General features: G+C 49.2%; 1 protein-coding gene across 11 annotated transcripts in view; it reads left to right on the top strand.

Moving 5' to 3' along the window:
• Positions 1-23,494, top strand: part of Cacna1b (calcium voltage-gated channel subunit alpha1 B) — a 155,354-nt gene that overhangs the window by 99,882 nt on the left and 31,978 nt on the right. For all 11 annotated transcript variants that reach the window (XM_075985330.1, XM_075985327.1, XM_075985324.1 and 8 more), the window contains 11 exons: positions 674-800; positions 3,373-3,502; positions 3,838-3,897; positions 5,242-5,348; positions 7,886-7,982; positions 9,290-9,450; positions 11,932-12,069; positions 12,501-12,702; positions 12,972-13,136; positions 13,974-14,084; positions 14,441-14,524. In XM_075985330.1, the coding sequence (XP_075841445.1) occupies positions 674-800; positions 3,373-3,502; positions 3,838-3,897; positions 5,242-5,348; positions 7,886-7,982; positions 9,290-9,450; positions 11,932-12,069; positions 12,501-12,702; positions 12,972-13,136; positions 13,974-14,084; positions 14,441-14,524 (1,382 nt within the window). The remainder of the gene's footprint in view (positions 1-673; positions 801-3,372; positions 3,503-3,837; positions 3,898-5,241; positions 5,349-7,885; positions 7,983-9,289; positions 9,451-11,931; positions 12,070-12,500; positions 12,703-12,971; positions 13,137-13,973; positions 14,085-14,440; positions 14,525-23,494) is intronic.

The following is a 23,494-nucleotide window of genomic DNA, read 5'->3' as shown; positions in this document are numbered from 1 at the left end:
TCTGAGGTCTTAGCCACCCTGCTATCCACAAGAATTGGAACAGTGTATTATTATAGCTAAAAATGAAGAACTGAGAGAAATATAGCTTACCTGAAAAGGATGACACTCTGGGCTGTTATAACCTAAGGGAGCTGAGTTTATGGGCACAAAGATGGTGGGCGCTGAGAGAGCAGAGGGGACAGTGGAGAGGGAGCGGAATGAGTGGGAGTCAGGGAGGAGCCCGAAGAGCTGGGTCTACAAGTGGGGTGGCTGGCAAAACCTCTGTTCTCCAGAGCCCTTCAAGAGAAACCCCAGGTCAAGTGGGGCTCAGGGGTACTGCCAGGTGTATGGGTTCCCAGAAGTCTCCTGCCTCACTGCCCAGAGATCTGCCGGGCAGAAGGAAGGGAGGCTCTGGTGTCCATATCAGGGGAGTGGTACCACCATGGCGTCTCTCACATAGCAGTGTAGGAGGTGAGCAGGGTCTGCTCAGATGTGCCCAGACATCCTCTCTCTCTCTCGTTTGGTGGTGGATCATGTTCTGCTCAGTAAAGCATTGATCTTAGCCAAATATCCTTCCTTGCCTGGGGATATGGTAGCCCACCTTACTTGTCCATGGTCTGGAGCTGGGAAAGACCCATGTGTCATGGCTTTACGTGTGGACATCCCCTAATTTTGAGGCCCTGTGTCCCTGTAGGTGGTAATGTGGACCTGGAAGGCCAAGCAGAGGGCAAGAAGGAGGCAGAGGCTGACGATGTGCTAAGAAGAGGCCCCCGGCCCATCGTTCCCTACAGCTCCATGTTCTGTCTCAGCCCCACCAACCTGTGAGTCTCCTCAGTGCCCACGGCCTGGGTTTGTCCTGCCTGTGTCTCTGCCGTGAGTGTGTGAGCAGCTAGCCAGTGTGTATGGGTTATGCGCCTCAGAGAGACTGATTCTATACATTATTGAACGTCTTTGTCTTTGTTCTATAGATGAAGATACAGAAGCACAAAGTTTCGTGCCCTGTGTAGACACACAGCCACGTAGTCTTGGTGGTGGGGGGCTGGGTCAGATGCCAGTTCCTCTCAGATGCAGTTCCCTGCATCAACCTTCTTCTCTGCCGTTGTGTTCATTGCCTCACACAGGGCCCTGTTTCTACGAGGCACACAGCTCGTTCCATTTCCCCTCCTCGGTTGCCACCGTACGTTCCTTCCCACGGTGGTCAGGACCTTTCATCCACTCACCATTTTGGTACTTTGTTAACCTAAACATTCACATGCAGACGGCATTGTGTGTCCTGAAATTCGGTGATGATGAAGACAGGCAAGACTTGACTGTGTTAAAAGTGTGTGGTCTGGTGGGAAGGACAACCAAGACGATGCACTGTCATAAGCTACGGGACAGTGACAAGCACAAGAAAGAAACAAGCGGAGGTGGTGACGTGGGCTTCTGGTATCACCACAACTAGTGGAGTGGTCAGGTCGGGGCCTCAGAGGGAAGAATGCAGCAAACACTTGAGGAAGGGGAGGAAGAACTCTCTGGGTAGAAGGGAGAGGTCAAAGCCCTACAAAGGCCAGCTGACCAGAGTGGGCTGGGTGGGAAGAGGTCAGAAGGCAGAAGAGGGACTGTCGCTGCTCAGCTGCCTCTGCCCTCAGCTCTCCACACAGTTCTTCCCCTCAATGCCCCCTTTCTTTCCCCACCCTCTGTGTTTTCACTCAGCACCTGCTTACCGGGAGCTTACTCTGCTAGGCTTGCGGTTAGGAGTAAACGGTAACAGAGACATCCCTTTCCCCTGCCTCCTTGGAATGGCTGCGTTGGTGAGGCAGAGAGATGTAAGATGAGAAGGTTCCGATGTTCTGGAGCAGTCTGGTGGAGTTGTCCTGGAGGGAGTGATGGCTCAGTGGAACATGAAGGGTATCGTGAAGGATGTGCTCGGATGAAGTGGAGAGGACATTTACGATGGTCCAGAAGTCGAAGGCAGCTAGTTGGACGGATGTAAAGAGAAGCTTGCCTTCAGCTGTCTTGTGGAGGGTTGGGCACAGTGGGACCGGTCTACTGCAGCTCAGTGCTGCCCACTGGTGGATGGATATGGAAAGGAGACAAGGGCCCGATGATGAGTGTGGCTTTGTAGTGAGAGTAGAGGTGTGGAAGTGAAGTGTGTGTGTGTGTGTGGGATTTCCGATGCAGAATATGGTGATGGATTAGAGATGGATGGAAGGGAGGGACCGAGGCTCTGTGAGCTTCCGTTTGCTGACAAAAGGCTGGAAATCAGTGAGACCAGAAGTGTTTGGGGGAGTCCGGCTGAGCTCTGGGGCTCTAGTCTGTGTGCTGGATCACACAGACGTAGGACATCTGGGGCAGCTCATGGCCAGGTGAGCTGGGAGCACAGCTGAACAGAGGAGCTGTAGCTATGAGCTGGACGGCTGAGTTAGAAGAAGAGAGGGCTTGATGGAGGAGTAAAGGGCTAGCAGGCTGCCTGGGACGTGGGAAGAGTAGCTCTGTAGGACGGGCAAAGGGTTACGGAGGAAGAGGGGGAGAAGTGGGTGCCTGAGAAGGCAGGCTTTTGACAGCAGATGTCCCTGGAGACATTAGCTGGGGAAGGGACCTGGCAGGGTTGGTGGCAGGGGTAGACTTGTGGAGCCTGTTGGGGCGCTGGTGATAGTGGGAGAGATGTCTATTCCACTTGCTAGGTCCACAGTTGTTCTTTCTTGTCTGGCACATGGGTTCAGCCATTGCGACCTGACCGGGTGGCTGCTTCACTACATGACAGCTGAGAGGCTCTGGCTTCTTTATCTGTGCACTGCTCAGCGGGGATTGCTCACTGGAGTGGAGCTTCCATCACAGGGACTTGGCTTTCTCATTTGATGCACAGGAATGTTGAGAACCAGACACAGATCCTGGTCAGCTGACGTGGGTGGCAAGTACACAGTGGTGGCTTGTGCTTCTCACAGACTCAGGCACTCTAGGCCAGCAGTGGCCAGCTTGCTGCCTGGCTGGTCCAGGCTGGTGACAGTGTTCTGCTTGCTGCCCGGCTCATGTACTAAAGAGCTCTCTTCACGGACCACCTCCTCTATGCCACCCCTCTGTTTACATGTCTGTGAAGGGCCGGGTGGTTCCTGTCCTCTGCCCTGGGGCTGCAGACAGAATACTACTGGGTGGAGGCAGCTGTGCTCCCCAGGATGCTCTTCACAGGCATCAGGTCTGGCCTCGACCTGTGATTTGCTGATTCCTGACCTGAAATGCCTTTTCAGGAAACCCAGTCACAGTCACCTGGCTGTGGGCTCTTCACCACAGAAATGAGGGGCAAAGCTCCATTCTGATGCTCCTTGCTCTCCTGGTAGCCAGTGAGCCCTTCTTGTGGGAGAGGTTGGCATACTCGGGTCTTGGCCTATGATGACCTGAACCTTGTCCTCATAGGCTCCGTCGCTTCTGCCATTACATTGTGACCATGCGGTACTTCGAGATGGTAATTCTTGTGGTCATTGCCCTGAGCAGCATTGCCCTGGCTGCTGAGGATCCTGTGCGGACCGATTCTTCCAGGAACAATGTGAGTCACAACTACTGGAACACTGCAGGGTGCCGCCACACATATTCCCAAGGTCCACGGGATGGGGTGGTGCTGGTGTCCTATTTTCCCTCAGACAACCTTCTTCCCTCGGGGGGATTAGAACCAAAGATCTGGAAAAGCCTGTCTCCTGTAGCCCTTGTCTTGGTAACATGCCAGAGTTGGCAGGGCAGTCACCAAAGGATCCTTTCCAGAGGGATGTCCTAACACTGTTGCCAACTGGTTCTGCTCAAAGACCTGGGGGGAAGCTGGGATCCTGCCAGTGATCCTGGCTCCAGATCCAGGCCTGCCTAAACTAATCCTACCTTTGGTTCTAGGCTTTAAAGTACATGGATTACATCTTTACAGGCGTCTTCACCTTTGAAATGGTCATAAAGGTGAGATGTAGTGACCCCTGCAGCTTCCATGGGGGCATGTAATGTGCGCTCCCGGGCATGTGTTCAATCTGTCAGTGTGCATGTGTGCATGAAGTATTTTGATGACTAAAAGCCTACAAGCCACAGGGTCCCCAGTGTCATGCTGTCCCATGGGATACTGCTAGGGTACTTTGGTTCTGGTGTTCTTGACTTCTGAGCATGGGGACTTTGGGCTTTACTAAAACAGTGTGTGTGTGTGTGTGTGTGTGTGTGTGTGCGCGCGCGCTTAGCCTCCTCTCCAGGGTTGCCACATAGCCACAAAGAAGGAGCCATATGACAAGGCACAGAATAAAGAAGACCTTAGAGAGAGCTGGTTGGAGAGCTGTTGGATGCTGCAGACTCAGTTTCTATGGGATCTAGAGATGTCCTGATAGGCTGAGAGCCTGCCATGTCATTGCAGCTCCTGCTCTCTTTACAAGGGGCCCCGTGTCTGTGTCTGGCATACACAGGTGTTCCTTCAGTGCAGTGAACTACACACATGTGCACAAGCATCAGTGCAGCTAAAGGCACATGTGTCCTGCAAGCTCGTAGTCGCTTCAGCGAGACTGTGCACAGCACACTTACAAATGGTACGTGTTCCTTCTGCTGCTCGTGCACTCACAGGCTGTGAGGAAGGGGCAGGCTCACTCTGCACATAAGGATGTTGAAAAGCAAAGATTGTGGTATTTGCCAGAAGTCCCTGTAGCAGAAATGGCTCGGATCAGCTTGTTCTTTTCTCCCGAGTTTAACTTTCAGGTCTGGGCTGTGTGGGTTCTCGAAGGAGCATGTCTGTGGCTAGAGAGGTAGGGGACGATGAGACAGACTCCTTACCACAGCGGAGCTCCAGGAAAGCTTGGAACGTAGACAGGACTCAAGATAGGTATAGCTTCTCTAGGGACACTGAAGTCAAGGCCCTATTGAAGCCATTTAAGAGTGTGAGCCAGGGACTGGAGAGACGGCTCAGCAATTAAGAGCACTGACTGTTCTTCCAGAGGACGTGGGGTCAATTTCCAGCACCCACATGGCAGCTCACAACTGTCTAACTCTAAGATCTGACACCCTCTCGCAGACATACATGCAGGCAAAACATCAATGCACATAAAATAAAAATAAATTATTAAAAAAAAGTGTGACCTGTGTTGTGTCCCCTTTCCAAGAGTGTATGTGGAGTGTGTCTGAGCTCCACTGAGGTCACAGTGTACACAGTATGTAGTGTGGTCTGAACCATGTCCCTGTTCTCAGAAGTGTGTCCCTCCAGGGCTGGGGCCTGCCTCCGCCTCTCTCTTCCTTCTGGGCTGTACTCTAATGCCAGCTTATCCCCTTAAGATGATAGACTTGGGACTGCTGCTGCACCCTGGAGCCTACTTCCGGGACCTGTGGAATATTCTGGACTTCATTGTCGTCAGCGGAGCCCTAGTGGCATTTGCTTTCTCGTAAGTAAACCTTGCATCGCCTCTGGATCCTGTGGGTGTAAGCAGTGAGACGTGAGGTGGCGTGAGGGTGCTCTGCAGCTACTTGAGCAGAGCCGCCCTGCCTTCTCCCCAGAGACCTCTGGATTGGGGGCACCTGCCTTGCTCCTTTGGAGCCTGCTTGCCCACGCAGAGGTGTGCCCGATTGAGGGTTGGTGTGTTTCTGCCCCAGCTGGTAGATATCTTTGTTGGGATAGGAGACTATTCTCTCTGGTTCCTGTGTTACTCTCCCTTAGCTTGGTGATAGTTGGGACTAGACCCTCCGTAGAGAACCTAGGTCAGGCCGGGCATAAGGTGAAAGAGGGGAAATTGTGGAACAAAATTTAGAGGCAAGAATGACCCAAGGGGAGGGTCTCTGTTTCTCTGGCCTTGGGGGGGCCAGTGGAGGATTGTGTTCCACTCCCTCAACACTGACTCTGCTCTCTCTGTCTTCTTGTTGCTGGACTCTGGTAGGAGCTTCATGGGGTAATGCCTCCCCTTCCCTCCATACTGCCTAACATCATGGCACGCCTCTGGCCTCTGGCCCATCCATCATGGCCTCATTCCTGCTCATCCATGGTCACCCTGTTTAGGCTGCATGCTACCTACTAGGAGCCATCCCCAGGCCACCATTTCTGCCATGCCTCTGGGGACCGGTTGGGGGCTGGGCTGGGCTAGGCATGGTGAGCCCTTGGTAGGGAGGGCCTGTGTGAGCAGGGTATCTGAGTGAGAATGTGAGAGCCTGTGGCACTGGCCTCGAGAACAGTGAGGGTTCTGGGTAGAAACTGCCAGTAGTAACCACAGCCCATGATGCCGGACATCCTGAAGTGCTTTTCCAAATGGCTACTCTCAGGAAATGCAGCTCTGTTTTTCCTTCCCTCTATACAACCCCCTTCCCAGTACCTCCCAGTGTCTCCTCCGAGAGTCTTAATGGACTCTCTGTCTATGACAAAGGAAATGAACATTTCGCTAGAATATTAGTAAGGACTCTGGAGAACTCCAGGCCGAGTGTCAGAGAGGCTTCAGGGGTAGCAGAAAAAGAATGGGACTCAGCCTGTGGTCTCTGAACAAACAGAGACGGAAGACTTGAGTCCAGAGAGTGGCTCCAGTCGACAGTTCCTAAAAGTCCTCCTCTTCCTCTGCCACCCACCCTGGCTGGTCTATGTCCTGGTACATACTCATACAGAGTGAGGTGGGTTAAGGTGGGTGTTGGAAGTGTTGGGCCATCGAAGGGAAGGTTTTGTTGTTTTGTGTAACCAAGCCAGCCTGGGATAACCTCACACTTACAAGCCTTATTTCTGAGCTTCAAGGACAATTTGATCTGATTCCAAGATGTGGGGCTGAGGAAAGGGAAGTATGGGGACCATGTGTCTCCTTTCCCGTGAAGAAGGCCTGGGAGATACAGCTGCTTTCTGTTTTCCTAGAGTTTTGCTCCAGCCCAAGGAAAGCCGTTTGGGGCAGACCCAGCCACACTTGTAGGCCAGACTCGGGGTTCTGAGTGGCAGTGATGTCTGAGCTGGCTAGGATAGGGCTCCCTGTATGCAGGAACTCTTCCCAACCTTGCAAGTCTTGCAAGCCTGGACCCTGACTGCAAATTCTTGCCATCCCCAACCTCCAACAGGTTGGGACAGCGTTTGCGTCTGTTCTGGTTTCCAGGATGGTTCTTTTCTAAAGATTTATGTATTTACTTTATATATATGAGTGCTCTATCTGCATGTACGCTTTTATGCCAGAACAAGAGCACCAGACCCCATTATAGATGGCTGTGAGCCACCAGGTGGTGCTGGGAATTGAACTCAGAACCTCTGGAAGGCAGTCAGTGCCCTTAACCACTGAGGCCTGAGGGTTCTTTTCTAACCCTAGATTTTTGAGCTTGTCACTAGTACCTGGAGTTTTGCCTAACTTTCTGACTTTTCCACCTGAGCGGTCCGGTCTGCTATTTTCTTGGTCATCCTGGTATCTGGCTGCTTCTCTGGGTCTGTCTTTCTCTTTCCTCCTCCCTACCTCTCCTTCTCCCCCTCAGTTGTCCCCTCTTCTCTTTCCTTCTCTCCCCTCCTTTATCTCTTTCCTTTCTCCTCTTTCTATCTCACCTCTCCAGTATCCGGCCTTGCTACCCCCTGCTTCCCTTTTGGTCACTTGAGGGGTGTTCTGCAGCTGATGACAGTCAGGTGGCACCCCCAAGTTCTAGTGTAATAGGCAGGCTCACAGACCTCCTCTCCGCTGGTTTGGAGGTGTCTGTCAGGAACTCTGCACAGGTGGAAGTAGCCATTGCAGACAAGAGCTTGGGCTCTTTCCTCTAGAGAAATTCGCTCTCCCTGTGCACTAGCTGTGTTGCTCTGGTTCGGTACTGGCCGTAGCTCACCCACTGTTCTCAGGCCGCCGTGGGAAGAGTTCCCCCGCTAAGTCCTCTGCCTGGAGCCTGAGACAGATTGCACAGGGCCTTATTAGACCGAGCAGACTAGGTAAGAGCTGGACTCAAGCCAGCTCTCTGCCTGTCAGCATCAGCAACTTCTCCCTTCTAGAGGATCCAAAGGGAAAGACATCAATACCATCAAGTCCCTGAGAGTTCTGCGTGTCCTGCGGCCCCTCAAGACCATCAAACGGCTGCCTAAGCTCAAGGTTGGAGTCTGGAGTTGGGGCTGAGGGAATGTGCTGTGTGTGGGGTGGGTGGGCCGGTGTGGGGTGGGTGCATGTGTCTTCACAGACTGCTCACCTGTGTGAGGGGACAGTCCTAAGAGAGACCCCCTTCCTTAGCCTCCAGCACCAGATGGGACACTGCGGCAGGACAGCGAAGAACAGAGGACCAGGGGCATAGGGGCCAGGAGTCAGGGATTCCAGAAAGTAGCTGCTGGGCTCAGCGGCACAGGGCGGGTGCAGCTGAGTTTCCAGATGGAGGAAGCGCAGTGTAAACGTAATCTAATAATCACTGAGCCTGAGTCAAGAACAAAATGCTTTCTGCGCTTTCGCTTCTCGAACGCTTCAAAGTGCAGGCAGTCAGTTTTCACTGCAGCAGCTCGGCCACGTGAATCTAGAGACCCTGGTCAAAGTCTAAGTTTCAGGGAGGTGGTTTGGTTCTTGTGTACCAAGTGATCTGTGAGGAAGTGAACCAGAGAGGGTCTCAGGGAGTCCCTGGGCCAAGGCTGAACTTATACTTGAGGCAGTCTTAGAAGAATGCTGGGCACCGGCATTTGGAGTATGCTAGCCAGTGTCTCCAGGGTAACCTGAGAGGAAGGTCAGCCCTGGGAGCAGGGTGAGGATCCTGAGTCACATCTAGATCCTGGACACATTCAAATCTCTGCCGCATGGTCCTCAGGGACACAGTCCCTTGTCTGTAGCTTTAGTCGTCCCTCATATCAGTGCTGTTGCTGATCAGGAGAAAAGCAGGGGCAGCACACAGGTTAGTACGTGTTCTCTGTACGGGCCTGGTCCCTTCTGGCTCCTTCCTATGGTCTGGCTCCAGTCTATTGCAAGGCCGTTTTCCCTGGGTGTACAGGTGGCTGGCCTGGAACCTCTAGCTCACTGGATAAAGCCAGAATGATGCACCCTTCCTGAGAGAGAGAGAGAGAGAGAGAGAGAGAGAGAGAGAGAGAGAGAGAGACAGAGAGAGACAGAGAGAGAGAGACAGAGAGAGACAGAGACTGTTAAGGCAGCTCGCAGTTCACAGTAGTGCCTTCTGTGGCCATGGGTTAGAGGGTCTTAAGTGGTTCTTCAATACTTCTGGGAGTCTGGACCTCAGGAGTGCTAAGGTTCTGAGCCTGTAACTGTCCTGTTCCTTCTTTTGATCCCCTCCATACCTGTTCCTACCTGCCCCCCATCTCCTGCCCTCTCTCAGTGCCCTAGCCTCTCCCTACGACCCCACTCATCTCCACTTTGCTTCTCCCCTGCGGACTCACTCCTCTGCCGCGCCCTGTTCTCTCCCGCCGCAGGCTGTGTTTGACTGTGTGGTGAACTCCCTGAAGAACGTCCTGAACATCTTGATTGTCTACATGCTCTTCATGTTCATCTTTGCCGTCATTGCTGTGCAGCTCTTCAAGGGGAAGTTTTTTTACTGCACTGACGAATCCAAGGAGCTGGAGAGGGACTGCAGGTAAACTGAGGCTTAACCGATGTGGAGATTCGTTTGTCCTGCGAGCGCCTCGTTCCTTGTTAGGGCTTAACGTCAGTTCTGTGATATGCCACGTTTTACTATTGAGTCACTTGTTGCCTGGCATTTGGGTTGTTTCTACATCCTGGCTATTGCAGGTAGTGCTGCCATCAACATTTTTGCACAAGTTGTTTCTTCTTTTCTTCTTTTCTTTCTTTTTTTGGTAGAGGTTTGTTTTAATTTCTCTTGGATGTATAGCTAGAAGCATACATCTTAGGTAATATGGTAACTGTTTTGCTGTTTGGAGGGATGCCAGATTGTATTCAAAGTGGCTGAGCCATTCTGCATTTCTACCAAGACTTCTGATTTCCCTAGATCTTTAACAACACTTGTTCTTTTCATTGCTTTTATTTATTTTAATGTTTTTGCTCTGTGTATTTGTGTGTGTGTGTGTGTGTAAGGTGGGGGCACTGCACACTAGGCACAGCGTGTGTCATCAGAGGCCACTTCCTTCTGCCACCACATAGGCCCCAGGGATTGAACTGAGGTGGGCAGGCTTCGCAGCAAGCACCTTTGCCTGCTGAGCCCTCTCGCCAGCCCTGTTTGCTTTTCTGTGCTCACACTGATCCTAGCAGGAATGAAGTGATTCCTCAATGTGGTTTTGATTTGCTTTTTTATGATAATTGGTGATATTGAGCATTTTTCATGTAATAGTTGGTCTTTTTATGACTTCTTCAAGGAAAATGCCTGTTCAGATATTTGATCCATTTTAAAAATTAGGTTGTCTCTTAGCCAGGCAGTGGTGGCACGCGCCTTAAATTCCAACACACTCAGGAGGCAGAAGCAGGCAGTTCTCCATGAGTTCAAGGCCAGTCTGGTCTATGAGAGCTAGTTCCAGGACAGGCTCCAAAGCTATAGAGAATTCCTGTCTCAAAAAAAGAAAAAAAAAGTCTCCTTGGTATGAATTTTATTTGTACTTTACGTGTTCTAATACAAGTTCTCTGACTGATCAAATATTGACAATATTTCTCTGATTATTTAGATTATCTTCTCTCTCTCTCTCTCTCTCTCTCTCTCTCTCTCTCTCTCTCTCTCTCTCCCCCCCCCCCCCTCTTGAACTCATGACCTTCCTGCCTCAGCTTCCTGAATGCTGAAATTGAAGGCATGCACCATTACACCAAGAGAATTCTTATTTTAAAAATGACCTATTGCGTTCACTTTGGGGTGGGGCACGGGCCATAATATCCATGTGGTGGCCAGGACGACTTGTGAAGTTAGTCTCCCACCACCCACGTCTTAGGGATTGAACTCAGGTTATTAGACCCCAACTCTGGGATGCTGACTCCTCAGGAGGGTTGCCCCATGGAACCACTCACCAGTCCAGTTGATGCAAAAGCAAAAGGAATTTATTCTCGTTTGCTCAAATGGGCTCCTCAGCCAGGTGAGGGAGAGAAGCCTGATAAGCTATTACAGGCTACTTTTAAAGGCAAAAAACCACTTATTCAGGGAGAGGGTACAGTGGATTGTTTGTCAAACGCAGGGATTGGCTCATTTTAAGGGCATTTACTATGGTTGGTTATGTCAAGGCGAGACAGGCGTTTGCTGGGTCAGGCGAAGGACAGGGAAGCACTTGCAGGCTGTTGGAAAACACCTAATGTTCTAGTAAACAGGCAGGGTGGGGTCACGACTAGTCACAAAAACACGTTTTCTCTAGTTCGCAAAAACATGTTTTCTTCAAGGTCATTACTTTGGGCAGCACTTACTTTATCCCCTAATCCAGCCCACCAGTCCTCGCCTACTTTCTTATGGGTGTTTTTTGAAACAAGAAAAGTTTTTAATTTTGCTGAGATCCAATTTACCTTTCCCTTTGCTTTTCTTGTTCACAAGTTTGGTAATCTCGCGAAGAATCCAGCCCCAAATACAAGGTCATGAATATTTGTTATGTGTTTTCTTCAAAGAATTTTATAGATGTGATACCTACATTTACATTTTTGATCCAGTTTTTTTCACTCTTAATAAAAGTTTATTATAAAAATCATCGAACAGTGAACTCAAACCATTCCAAGTCTATCCATTTCAGTGATCAATATTTGGTAATGAGGGTTAATATGCAGTGGGGTATAGGAAGTCTATCCATCTCAGTGATCAGTATTTGGTAATGAGGGTTAATATGCAGTGGGGTACAGGAAGTCTATCCATCTCAGTGATCAATATTTGGTAATGAGGGTTAATATGCAGTGGGGTACAGGAAGTCTATCCATCTCAGTGATCAATATTTGGTAATGAGGGTGAATATGTAGCGGGGTACAGGAAGTGGGGCCGCATGTAGGATGACTGGAAATGTGTTTGTCTCACGTTATCATTGGGAGATGGCTCTTTCCACATGGAATGGTCTGTTAGTTTTCAGAACCACTTGACTGTAGATCCATGGGTGCATCTACACTGAGCAGCTTTAATTTCTTTTGTCTCTGTTCCTGTTTTCAGGGGTCAGTATTTGGATTACGAGAAGGAAGAAGTAGAAGCTCAGCCAAGGCAGTGGAAGAAATACGACTTCCACTATGACAATGTGCTCTGGGCCCTGTTGACGCTGTTCACGGTGTCCACAGGAGAGGGCTGGCCCATGTGAGTGCTAGTTTGGCAAAAACGGGTAGGCTGAGGCGGAGTCTGCTTGGTTTACCTGCTTCCGACCCGTAATGAGGCCAGGTGTGGTATAGATAAGAGCCCTGTCCTCTAGAGCAGAACTGGGTTTCATCCCTAAGATGTAAATACGCACCATTCCTGGGTTTCTGTGAAGTACGGACTTGTGCCCTGTCCTTGACGTACAAACAACCTCATCCCTGGGGTACACATGTGAGCCCTATCCATAAGGTGTGGTCCTAAGTCCTAACCTGAGATGCAGACCTGCTTCTTGTCCCTGAAGTGCACATCTGGATCCCCATCCCTGAGGTACAGAGATGAATTCTGCTCTCGAAGTGTAGACCTGAGCCCCAAGCCAGATGTGCAGATCCAGGCGCCCTGGAAGCTCTCCTGAAGTCTGCTCTCCCCTTACCTAGGGTGCTGAAACACTCTGTGGACGCCACCTATGAGGAGCAGGGGCCAAGCCCCGGGTTCCGGATGGAGCTTTCCATCTTCTATGTGGTCTACTTTGTGGTCTTCCCTTTTTTCTTTGTCAACATCTTTGTGGCCTTGATCATTATCACCTTCCAGGAGCAGGGGGACAAGGTGATGTCTGAATGCAGCCTGGAGAAGAATGAGGTAGGTAGAAGTCGTGGGATCCCGGGACGGGGGCATATGGGCAAGATCACCAGGCTTCCTTCTCGATGTGTCTGCCCTGTGGCTGGCATAGGCAGGACCTCTTTCTTCTGCAAACAGAGGCTATGGTGGGTCAATTGGGCCTACTTGGAGGAAGCCTAGCTGCCTATACTGCCTTCTACTATCTGGGCTCCCCGAAAGGGTGTGGTGAGAACGTTCCAGGTGTAGTGGGCGATGCTTTGAGTTCATGGTATTCCCTTCTCTGCCTGCAGAGGGCTTGCATTGACTTTGCCATCAGCGCCAAACCCCTGACACGATACATGCCCCAAAACAAGCAGTCGTTCCAGTATAAGACGTGGACGTTCGTGGTCTCTCCACCCTTTGAGTACTTCATTATGGCCATGATCGCCCTCAACACGGTGGTGCTGATGATGAAGGTAAGTAAGGCCCACCATACTTGCCAGGGGCCGTTGTGTGTTAGACTTCTTTTTATAGGGAGACATCATATATACATACACATGTATACACACATAGACCCTCACAGATACAAATAGACAGACACTACTACTCACCCCAGATAGGGAACCTATAACAGATCAAGGAACAATTCTACCAAAGTTCAACTAGGTGAACCAAAAAATTTTTATTGGGGTTACTTACAGAAGAAGGGACAGGGCAAATGTGGCTATATCACCAAAATAAAAAACTAAAAAAAAACAAACAAAAACAAGAACAAAAAACAAACCAAAACCCCCAGCATAGATGATGACTCACAGACGCTATAACGGAAGAGCTATCTGCACAACTCGCAGGCAGCTCAGCATGTCTGAGAATCTCCTCTCTGCAATGCGACTGGTCAGAGTCTCCGTCCCCCCAGCATCTTTCTGTCTTATAATCCTGGAGAAGGACCCTCATGGCTCTTGCAAATTTCAGCTTTCCCAGACCTAGGAAGGCTGTCTGCAGGGGATGTTTGAATTAGGAGGCAACTGTTAGACAGCCTGGGTGTGTGTCTTATTTTGAGGCCCAGTGGAGGATCCCCTTCTTGCTGGCCCGTGTTGGAACTGAGTGACCATATGTCCTGGCCATCGCATGTGCCCTGGGATCCTGTTCTCTTATTTGTAGCTGAGGCAGTGAGAAGGTTCTAGAAGAACTGGAAAGAGCAAGAAGGGGTGACCCAGGTATGGGCAGACGTAGATGACAGGAAGTTATATTGGCTCCATTGGGGGTATTGGGGTTGGTGCATCTTGGCCGTCAGCCCTTATTTCTCTGGGCAGTTCTATGATGCACCTTACGAGTACGAGCTGATGCTGAAGTGCCTGAACATTGTCTTCACATCCATGTTCTCCATGGAGTGCATATTGAAGATCATCGCCTTTGGGGTTCTGGTATGTGCCTCTAGGATTCTTTCCCTTTTTGTGTGTGACCTTTGAAACACATGTGATACTGTGGGGGTCCCAAGGAAGAGCTGCTTTGCTCCCAATTGCTTAAGTCTTGTCCTGTCTTGGGCTAGGAGGCCTGCAAGTCTGAGATTCTTCTTTCTGGACTTCTAGCTCTCAGATGTGCAATTACCCAGCTGGGAGTATTTGCATGCTTACGGTGACATCTGCTGTTGGCCTTAGGTTAAGCATCTACCGCCCCCTCCCCCCAACTCTCCCCAGCCCTTTCTTGATCAGGGACCACAGCCTGCAGGTCCTTGCCGGATAAGCCTTTACCACTAGCCCCTGCTGTCTTCTCTCTCTAGAACTACTTCAGAGATGCCTGGAACGTCTTCGACTTTGTCACTGTGTTGGGAAGTATTACTGATATTTTAGTAACAGAGATTGTGGTAAGTAGCATTTCCTGTCCCCCATCCAGGGTCCAAAATGGCTTTCTTCTGGAGGGTTGTCCCCGAGGTGTGTCCCCAGGTCCCACTGGAACTGAGTTCTGGGACAGGTCGCTGCTACTACTGTTCTCCAGAGACAGGGCTGGATGGCTGGGTATTGAGGCAGCAGTTGCTCTTCTTGGATAAGAATGTAGTTCTGGGGTTAGAGAGTTAATTCAGCAGTTAAGAGTACTGTCTGCTCTCAGGAAGGACCTGGGTTCAATTCCCAGCACCCACATAGAGGTTCACAACCATCTGTAACATCAATTCCAGGAGATCTGACATCCTCTTCTGACTCCCTTGGACCAGGCATGCATATGGTACACAGTCATCATGAAGACAAAACGTACATACACGCAAAACAAATAGATCTTGTTTTTTTTTAAGTGGTTCTTAGAGGTCTTTCAGGTTGGTAGCCTAAGAATTTCCTGGAGCTCCATGGTAACCAAGAAGACAGGAATCTTAAGATGTATGTGATTGTGTATATGTCTTTGTGTATGTGTTTGAATGTGTGTGAGTGTGTGTTGGATGTAATTAACAACATGGTATCAAGAATATATAAGCCAAACCCAGTAAGAATTTGTAACCCAACAAGAATTTATATTTTTAAGTCCCTCCTTCTCTATTGAGAGATACTCTTATTAAAAATATATGGATAATCTCCAAAAATTGTCCACTATCAGGGTGTAGACAGATTTCAAAGAATTGGAATCATAAAGCAATACTTTTTAGTGTGACACATTAAATTGGAACCAGAAAATCTCATCTATAGGAGCAGCTGCTGAAATGGATATTCATGCAAAAGTTACCTCCTAGAAAGAAAAAGTCAGTAGGGACTAGGAAATAGCTATGGTAGGAGAAGGTAAGAAATGCTGTATCCTGAGCCGAGTGTGAAGGGAGGACCTTTGAGATGCGGCCAGCCCCCCATCAGAGTTGTCTCTGCAGAGAGAGAAACTGCAGGATCTTACGTCTGAACCGCATGGGCAGAGGGCTGTCCCAGGTTGGTCTGCAGCCCCTGAAAGCTCCCTAAGTGCACGTGTGAAGGTGAAGTGGGCTCTGGCTACAGCTGTTATTGAGCTAAGGGACATATTTTCAGACAACACTTTCTGCTTCCCTGGGAGACAGACCGGAGGTCTCTGGTGTGTCAGTTCAAGTGACCTGGTGTCATCTTTCTGTCTCTCTACTCACTTCTAGAGTCCCAGACAAAGGGCCAAGCCTCTGCTGCTCTGGTTTCTGGCCTGGTGGGGCAATCCATATCCTTACCCTGTTGTTTGCCGTCCACTTGTCTGTCTCTGGTCAGTGACAGTCCAGTCACAGTTAAGGCCGGCCATGGCATCGGAGCTCCAGGTTCCAGTGGCCTTCTCTCTTGTCCACCGTGTAGCAGCAGCTCTGCCCTCTGGAATAGTTAGGGTCAGGTACACTGACCGACGTGGAAACTCGTGCACAGCAATGCTGGCTTTCTGAGGAAGTCCCCTTTTAATCATGTGACTGCCATAGCTTTGTGTAATTTCCCTAGCCTTCAGAACAGGACCCAAAGATTCATTGATCCCAATGTCAGGAAGATGGGCACAGTCCACACTGGGTCCCTGGAGGGCTGGTGAGCGCTCCAGTACCCCAGGGCACCAGCTCACCTTGATGTTAGCACTCCATCTTCATAAAGCCATGTCCAGCGCTTTGGCTACTGTTTCACTGTTTTGTTTGTTTGTTTCTCCTGGGTGTTGTGTTTGTGCCCCAGTAGATCGTCTTGTGACCACTGTCTTCTATGTACCTCCTTTGCTTGCCCTGAGTTGATGTTCTATTGTCTCTGTGCTGGTCAGTCTGATGCTGACCCTGTCAGAAACAAACAAACAACAGCAGCAAGAAAACAAAGTAAGGAGGGTGAAGCCTAAAGGTTGACCTTTGACCTCCACATGCATATACACTTATGTGCCTACAAGCCCATACACACAGGAACTCTTACACACATGAGACCCCATGCAATATGGTTAGCCGTATGTACAAGATTGGGCCATGAAACATTTCGTCAGGGACCCTGAGGGACCATTGGCAGGTAACTCTTGCTGGGAAAAGGGTGCCGTTTTCTTTAGTGGTGTAACCACTGCCAAGTATCCCATGCTCTAGTAAATAACCCTTTATCTATGGTCATGCAATCACGATATCTTCTTACACAGAAGCTCCATGTTGAGAATGCATTTGAACACATCCAAAGAGCCAAGGGTACTCTCGGATACCCTCAAAGAGTCTGTGTCCAGCTGCATGGAGTCATAGGTCACTTGATGGCCTCTTACATGCAAAACTAACCAGAAAAAAAAAAGAAAAAGAAAAACCTTGAGATAGGAATAATTTGTTCTAAAAATGTAGAAAAATCAGCTATCCCTGGAAGAAGGCCCTTCAGGTTTAACTTTGGCTCATCATGCTGCATAGGGGATAGCAGGAGGTGGAGCTAAGCATCCTGGGCAGGGAGTACCAAGCTTTCTGTCAAAATGTGACTTGGGCTTCTATTTTGAGTAAGCAGTCTTATGAGGAGGGATTGTGTAAGTCCTGCCTCTGGCTCCTTGTTGGGAACGAGGCACAGAAAAGCCCAGAAGCAAGTAGCTGTCTCTGTTGGGATCCCTCAGAAACAGAGCCTATGCCAGAGTTTGGTGCTAGGTTTTCATTTGGAAGTTGATGTTGGGAATACTGGGAAGCAGTGAAGTGAGGGGCAGAGTGGCCGCCCACAAGGTATCTACTACTAGAAGTTCCCCTATAGGGAGTTCGGGGTGAGTGTGAGGCATACCTGCCATTCTGTTAAGTGACAAGGAGAGAGTCTTTATCAACTACTGTTAGTTATTAGCCGAAGGCTTCTAGGGGAGAGGCCAGGGAACCCCCACCTTCTGGGAAGGGGCTAGGAAAGCCCCCAGGAAAGAAGTGAATACAGTACTGGGTTCTGGCCCCGAGACACTGAGGTCTGTGGGACATGTTTACCGTAGAACTATCCTGCTGAGAGTTGGGCTGTGGAACTGAGAGATGACGTGTGTGTGACAAATGACTGAATTCTAACCTGAGCAAGGGATGAACCAGATATGGCTGTGAAAGATGCAAACGTGACGTGGAACCTGTGGTGTGAGCGCTAGAAAAATGGGTCGCAGTGAATAGAACTGGGAATGGTGCATGGGTGGTGAGGCTGTTGATGTGAGTATTCTAGGAGCAGGTCTGTTGTGGGAGTCTGGACATGTGGGTGGAGCTGGGCAACTTAGGTTTGCGTCTGCTGGTAGACTTCCTTGAAGTATTGTCCAGTAAGGTGTTGGACAATAGCCCTGGAGCTCAGTGAAGAAAACCAGGCCACCTACATGAAATTTGTGGTAGTGAGTATATACAATGTGTTAGCTGTCAAAGACTGAATGAGGTCAATAAGGGATAAGTGATTGGGCCCTGGGACGTTCCAGCCTGTAGTGACCTAGGAGGTGAGCAGGAGCCCTTGCTGCGGAAGTGGGTTCTGGAAGGTTCTAAGCACCTTCTATGAGTGAGAAAAACACAACAAGATGGGGACATGAGCAGAAGGCACGACTGGGCAGCTTACAAATTAGAAAACATAAATGGCCAGGCAGCACAGGAGAAGGCAGTCAGCCGTGCCTATCTGTACTCAGAGAAGCCCGGACTGAAATGACATTGAGTTGCCATTTTTTTAAAAATATTTATTTATTTATTTATTATGGCTTGAGTTGCCATTTTATACCGCCTGGTCTGTCTGATGCCTAGAGCTGACAGGCTGTAGGCCACCCAGACCTCACACCACTGTCAGCTGCTCTATCCCATATGGAAATGTTCTTATAGAAGCCAAAAAGTCGGTAGCGTGCACAGCGTGCACAGCTTCAGCTTGGGTGCCGTAGCAGCACAGAGATGTCTAGGCACACAGCAGCAGTGGAAGGGGTCACCTTCTGGGGAGCACCAATACTGAGAAGACAGTGGTGTCTGCATAGGTGACACCCACATCAGGCATCTCCTCCTTGTCAGAGCTGTGTTTGCACAAGGCAGAATAGGCAAGTGCATAGTGCACTGGTAAAGTCTGTAGTAAAACTGTAAGAACAAGCATTTACTGGTAAGTATTAAAGGTTGCTAACCCCCTCTGTATATCAGCAAGAGAAACGGAATTCAAAGTGATGGTGCTACTCATGCTTTTTAAACGGAATGGTGATTATATGGGATTTGTTTCTGTTTTTCTTCTAATTAATCTGTGCAGACTTGTTTGTGTATATGATATGTCTCATGGTTTTACAAGGCCAATGATGCGATTATTCCACGAAGAAAAACTGGAGCCTACCATTTAAATAGAGAAGCCAAGGCGTTTTGTCTTTCCAGTTCCTGGTTTTATAGACTCTCACTACAATGCAACTCACTGGGAACTGTTAGTCCCGGTGTGGTTTCTGAGAAGGAGGCTTACTGCTTTTCTGATATTGGTGTACTGCCTCCCTTGGAAACAGGATTCTTTATCTACCAGATAAAGTGATCCAAATATCAGGCTCTTTATTGTAAGGACAGTGCTGGGGGCAGTGGGTTCACATGGGTGGATCCCTGTTTCTGAGAGACCTGGACTGCTCATTGCTGAAAATACCTAAGAAGCAGTACAGGCAAGGGCCAGGAACTGGTTGACATCACTGATGTGTAGAGCTTTGTTTGGTGCAGGAGCAAGCATTAACCAGCCATTCAGTGCCTGCGCTGCTGGACGGTCAGCTGTGGCAGCCTGTGATTGTGTATAGTCTGGTCCAGAGTATCAGGAGCCTTAGTGCCCATCAGGGAGCCTGGGAGCCTAGGAACTTGGGAGGCTGGGAGCCTGGGAGCCTAGGAACCTGGGAGGCTGGGAGCCTGGGAGCCTAGGAACCTGGGAGGCTGGGAGCCTGGGAGCCTAGGAACCTGGAAACCTGGGGGGCTGGGAACCTGGGAGCCGGGGAGCCTGGGAGACCAGGGATTGTGAAAATTCAGCTATGGTTTGGCCACTTGCTCTTGGAGCTCAGGCCCCGACTCTGACTGCCTGGAGGAGAGGAGATGAAAGGAAAGCCATCAGCTGACCAGTATTCTGTTTGTGTGTTTTTCATTTGGAGCCATTTTATACATTTGCTTTGCAAATGCCGTTTTTTCCTTAGGCAAAAATTTGAGTGTCAGTTTCAATCCCCAACTTAAAAACCAGTAGACGTCGCAATGGCACCCAGAAGAGGGCTCTAAGCCTTCATAAAACTGACGCTGATTTCTTTGCCTGGAAATAAAAATAATAATAGTAAGTGTGTGTGTGACTCATCTTTGGATTTGCATTACAAACAAAAATGCAAATGGATCTCATTGTCTGCATAACCTATAGATTTCAAAAACTTGCTTTGAATGACACACTTTCAGAAAATTATGTGGTTTAACAAAATCCTGGATTTTCTAGTTAAGTATTCAGAGTTTGAGTTCTTGCTTGTGTTGATGACTCATTTTCTCTTTTGTTTCCTGTTTTTGTTCTTGATTTACCTTAACCAACCTGCTGACTCACGCCATCCAACCAACATACAATGCGAAAACCCATGTCTCCGTCTGTATGTTGTGCACCTGCTGCTCAAACCACCCCACTTTGTAAATAATATGCAAAAACCCATCCATGAAAACATCACACATAGGAAACGGTTGGTTTCACGACTTTAAACAGTTCTTACGGCTCTCGTCTCTGCTTACTCTGCTCCTCCGCTCTTGTCTTGGGGCCTCTGCCCACTGCCTTCTGAGGCATGAGCTTTTTTTGCTGCACTGACTCACCTCTGGCCTCTTCTGGTGTATCCTGAGGCAGCACGGGTTTCCAAGCCCTTAGGAGCTGTTTGAAACGGTGAGGAGAAGAAGTGGGACTTCCTGGGATATCTGGTGGGCAGACCTAGAACCCATTCAAATTTGCAAGGCATATTTGGCCCTCCTCCCTGTGAATCCATGGTTTCTGTTGCACTCACCTCTCTTCTGCTGTGCCCCTGTCTTGCCGACACAGAGAATGCCTATCCTTGCCAATATGGCCTCTGGTGAGGACCCCACGTATTAATTAGTTTTGGTTTCTTTTGCTGTGATCAGGCAGCATGCTGAGGGCAGCTGACAGAAGGGAAAGTATTTGGGGCTTACCGCTGCAGAAGGATTAGAGCCGTCACCACAGCAGCGGGAGTATGGCAGTCAGGCCTGGGGCTGGAACTGTGGCCCAGAGCTCACATTTTGAACCAGAAGCAGGAGGCCGAGGGGCTCTAGCAAGGAAGGCCACACCTAATCCTCCCCAACTGGCAGCTGTTCAGGTATTCTGTGTGTTCAAGTATTCAAATGTCCAAGAGATCTTCAAGCCGGGTGGTGGTGGCACAGGCCTTTAATCCCAGCACTCGGGAGGCAGAGGCAGGCGGATCTCTGTGAGTTCGAGGCCAGCCTGGTTTACAAGAGCTAGTTCTAGAACAGGCTCCAAAGCTACAGAGAAACCCTGTCTTGAAAGAGCTCTTCAAACCACCACAGCCCGGTAGCACCCATCCTTTCGTAGACGAGCTCTTTCTTAGAATGTCGGGGCTGAGGTCTAAGGTGTAGGGGAGGGTTTGTGTAGAGCCTGAATTTTTTTGTGTATTGTGGCCTCCTCCTGGTCCTTGAGCGTTTGAAGAAGAGAGTAGGGGCATTTGGTCTTCGCTCATCTACTGTGGCTATGGAAGGTCATCCCCACAGGCAGATATTTTGTATCCCTGCTATGGAAGCTGAACACTTCCTGTAAGGTTTTACAGCTGGAGTTAGCTTCGAGGAGACACTGCGATACTGCAGTAATGCTTTGGCATGTTTTCTTTACTGCTCTGGTCAGGCCGGGCAGTTTTGCCTCCTTGTCTCATGTATATTGATTTTATTGAGCTCTACATTTTTCTCTGCTCCCCTCCCTGCCTCTCCCCTCCCCTTCAACCCTCCCCCAAGGTCCCCATGCTCCCAATTTACTCAGGAGATCTTGTCTTTTTCTACTTCCCATGTAGATTAGATCTGTGTAAGTCTCTCTTAGGGTCCTCATTGTTGTCTAAGTTCTCTGGGATTGTGGTTTGTAGGCTGGTTTTCTTTGCTTTATGTTTAAAAACCACCTATGAGTGAGTACATGTGATAATTGTCTTTCTGTGTCTGGGTTACCTCACTCAAAATGATGTTTTCTAGCTCCATCTATTTTCCTACAAATTTCAAGATGTCATTATTTTTTTCTGCTGTGTAGTAAGTACTCCATTGTATAAATGTACCACTTATCCACCTTATCCATTCTTTGATTGAGGGGCATTTAGGTTGTTTCTAGGTTCTGGCTATGATAAACAATGCTGCTATGAACATAGTTGAGCACATGTCCTTGTGGCACGATTGAGCATCCTTTGGATATGTACCCAAAAGTGGTATTACTGGGTCTTGAGAAAGGTTGTTTCCTAATTTTCTGAGAAATCGCCACACTGATATCCAAAGGGTTGTACCTGCTTGCATTCCCACCAGCAATGCAGAAGTTTTCCCTTTTCCCCACAACCTCTCCAGCATAAGTTGTCATCAGTGTTTTTGATCTTGGCCATTCTTAAAGGTGTAAGATGAAATCTCAGAGTTGTTTTGATTTGCATTTCTCTAATGACTAAGAATGTTGAGCATTTCCTTAAGTGTTTTTCAGCCATTTTAGATTCTTCTGTTGAGAGTTCTCTGTTTAGGTCTGTACTCCATTTTTTTTTAAATTGAATTATTTGTTCTTCTGATGGCCAATTTCTTAAGTTCTTTGTATATTTTGGAGATCAGCCCTCTGTCTGATGTGGGGTTGGTGAAGATCTTTTCCCATTCTGTAGGCTGTCATCTTGTCTTGTTGACCGTATACTTCCTTGTCTCTTACCTTCCTCTACATAGCCCATACGACCACCCATTGTCTGTCTGTCTCTTTCCCTCTCTACCCATTTCAAATGAACGAAAGAGAATAGCTGGTTTAGAACTGCAGAATTTTGTCCTTTGGTGCTTGACCAGCCTGTGTCCATAGATCTGGGGCGTCATGCTTAGGTGACACTCAGGAACAAGGTCTCATGACTAATTAGAGGCCATCGTGGGGTTGGATGCCAGGCCTTAAGGTCTGGAATAAGTCCAGCTATCCTTGTTGGGAGTGCTGTACAGTGCTTAGTATACTTTCAGCTCCCCCTCTCCACCAGTTATGCCTCATCAACTGGGTATGGATGCCTCTCGAGGTTGTGAGCAGAAGCTGAGACTGAAGTGTTAGGGACTGACAGTGAGACTACCCATGTCTGAGACTTAGGGAAGCAGAAGCAGGGACGATCCTGGTAGCTGGAGCCACTTCCCGTGCAGCAGAAACCATGGGTCCTGGGAGCGCAGGCCAGGTATACCTACCACCAGTGAGATGACCCAGCCAGAGGTGAAGGCACACGACGCACAGTGTCTGCTTGTCCTTGGCCATCCTGCATGTGCTTGGCATGGTGGCTGCCTAGCCCGTCACTCAATGCTTGGGGCATCTGGCAGTCATCACCATCTAATCTCACGGTACTCTTGGGTTGCCTCTCTGTTGCTGCCCCGTCCAGTCCTGAGCACTTATGGAGCTCCCAAGGGGGAAGCTTGGGTGAAGGGGTGTGAATCTTTGTCACCAAAGTGGAGATGACCATAGTTCAGTCTTGCCTTCATACCTCAGTTCATCTAGATATGCTGTTGCTTACAGTGCCTCCCTGCCATCCTGACTGCCTTCTGGCCTGCCTTTACTACAAGAAGCCCTTATTTTCCCCCTCTTCAGGAGGTCTTCTCTTTGACAGGTACAGGCTGCTTTGATTTGGGCAAGCGTTGTATTCCTCTAATCCCTGTCCCTTAAACCCAGCTGAACAGTTAGTTACCAAATAGAAGCCCGGAGAGAGGCAGGTGCTTGCCTTCTGCCTATGAATCCTTGGTACTAGTAGACAGTGGTTCTTGGCCCCAATGTCTATA

This window comes from Microtus pennsylvanicus, chromosome 9 (genome assembly GCF_037038515.1).
Source record: "Microtus pennsylvanicus isolate mMicPen1 chromosome 9, mMicPen1.hap1, whole genome shotgun sequence".
Lineage (NCBI taxonomy): Eukaryota > Metazoa > Chordata > Mammalia > Rodentia > Cricetidae > Microtus > Microtus pennsylvanicus.
Note: the sequence above shows the minus strand (reverse complement) of the source record. Positions and strands in the feature narration are given on the sequence as shown.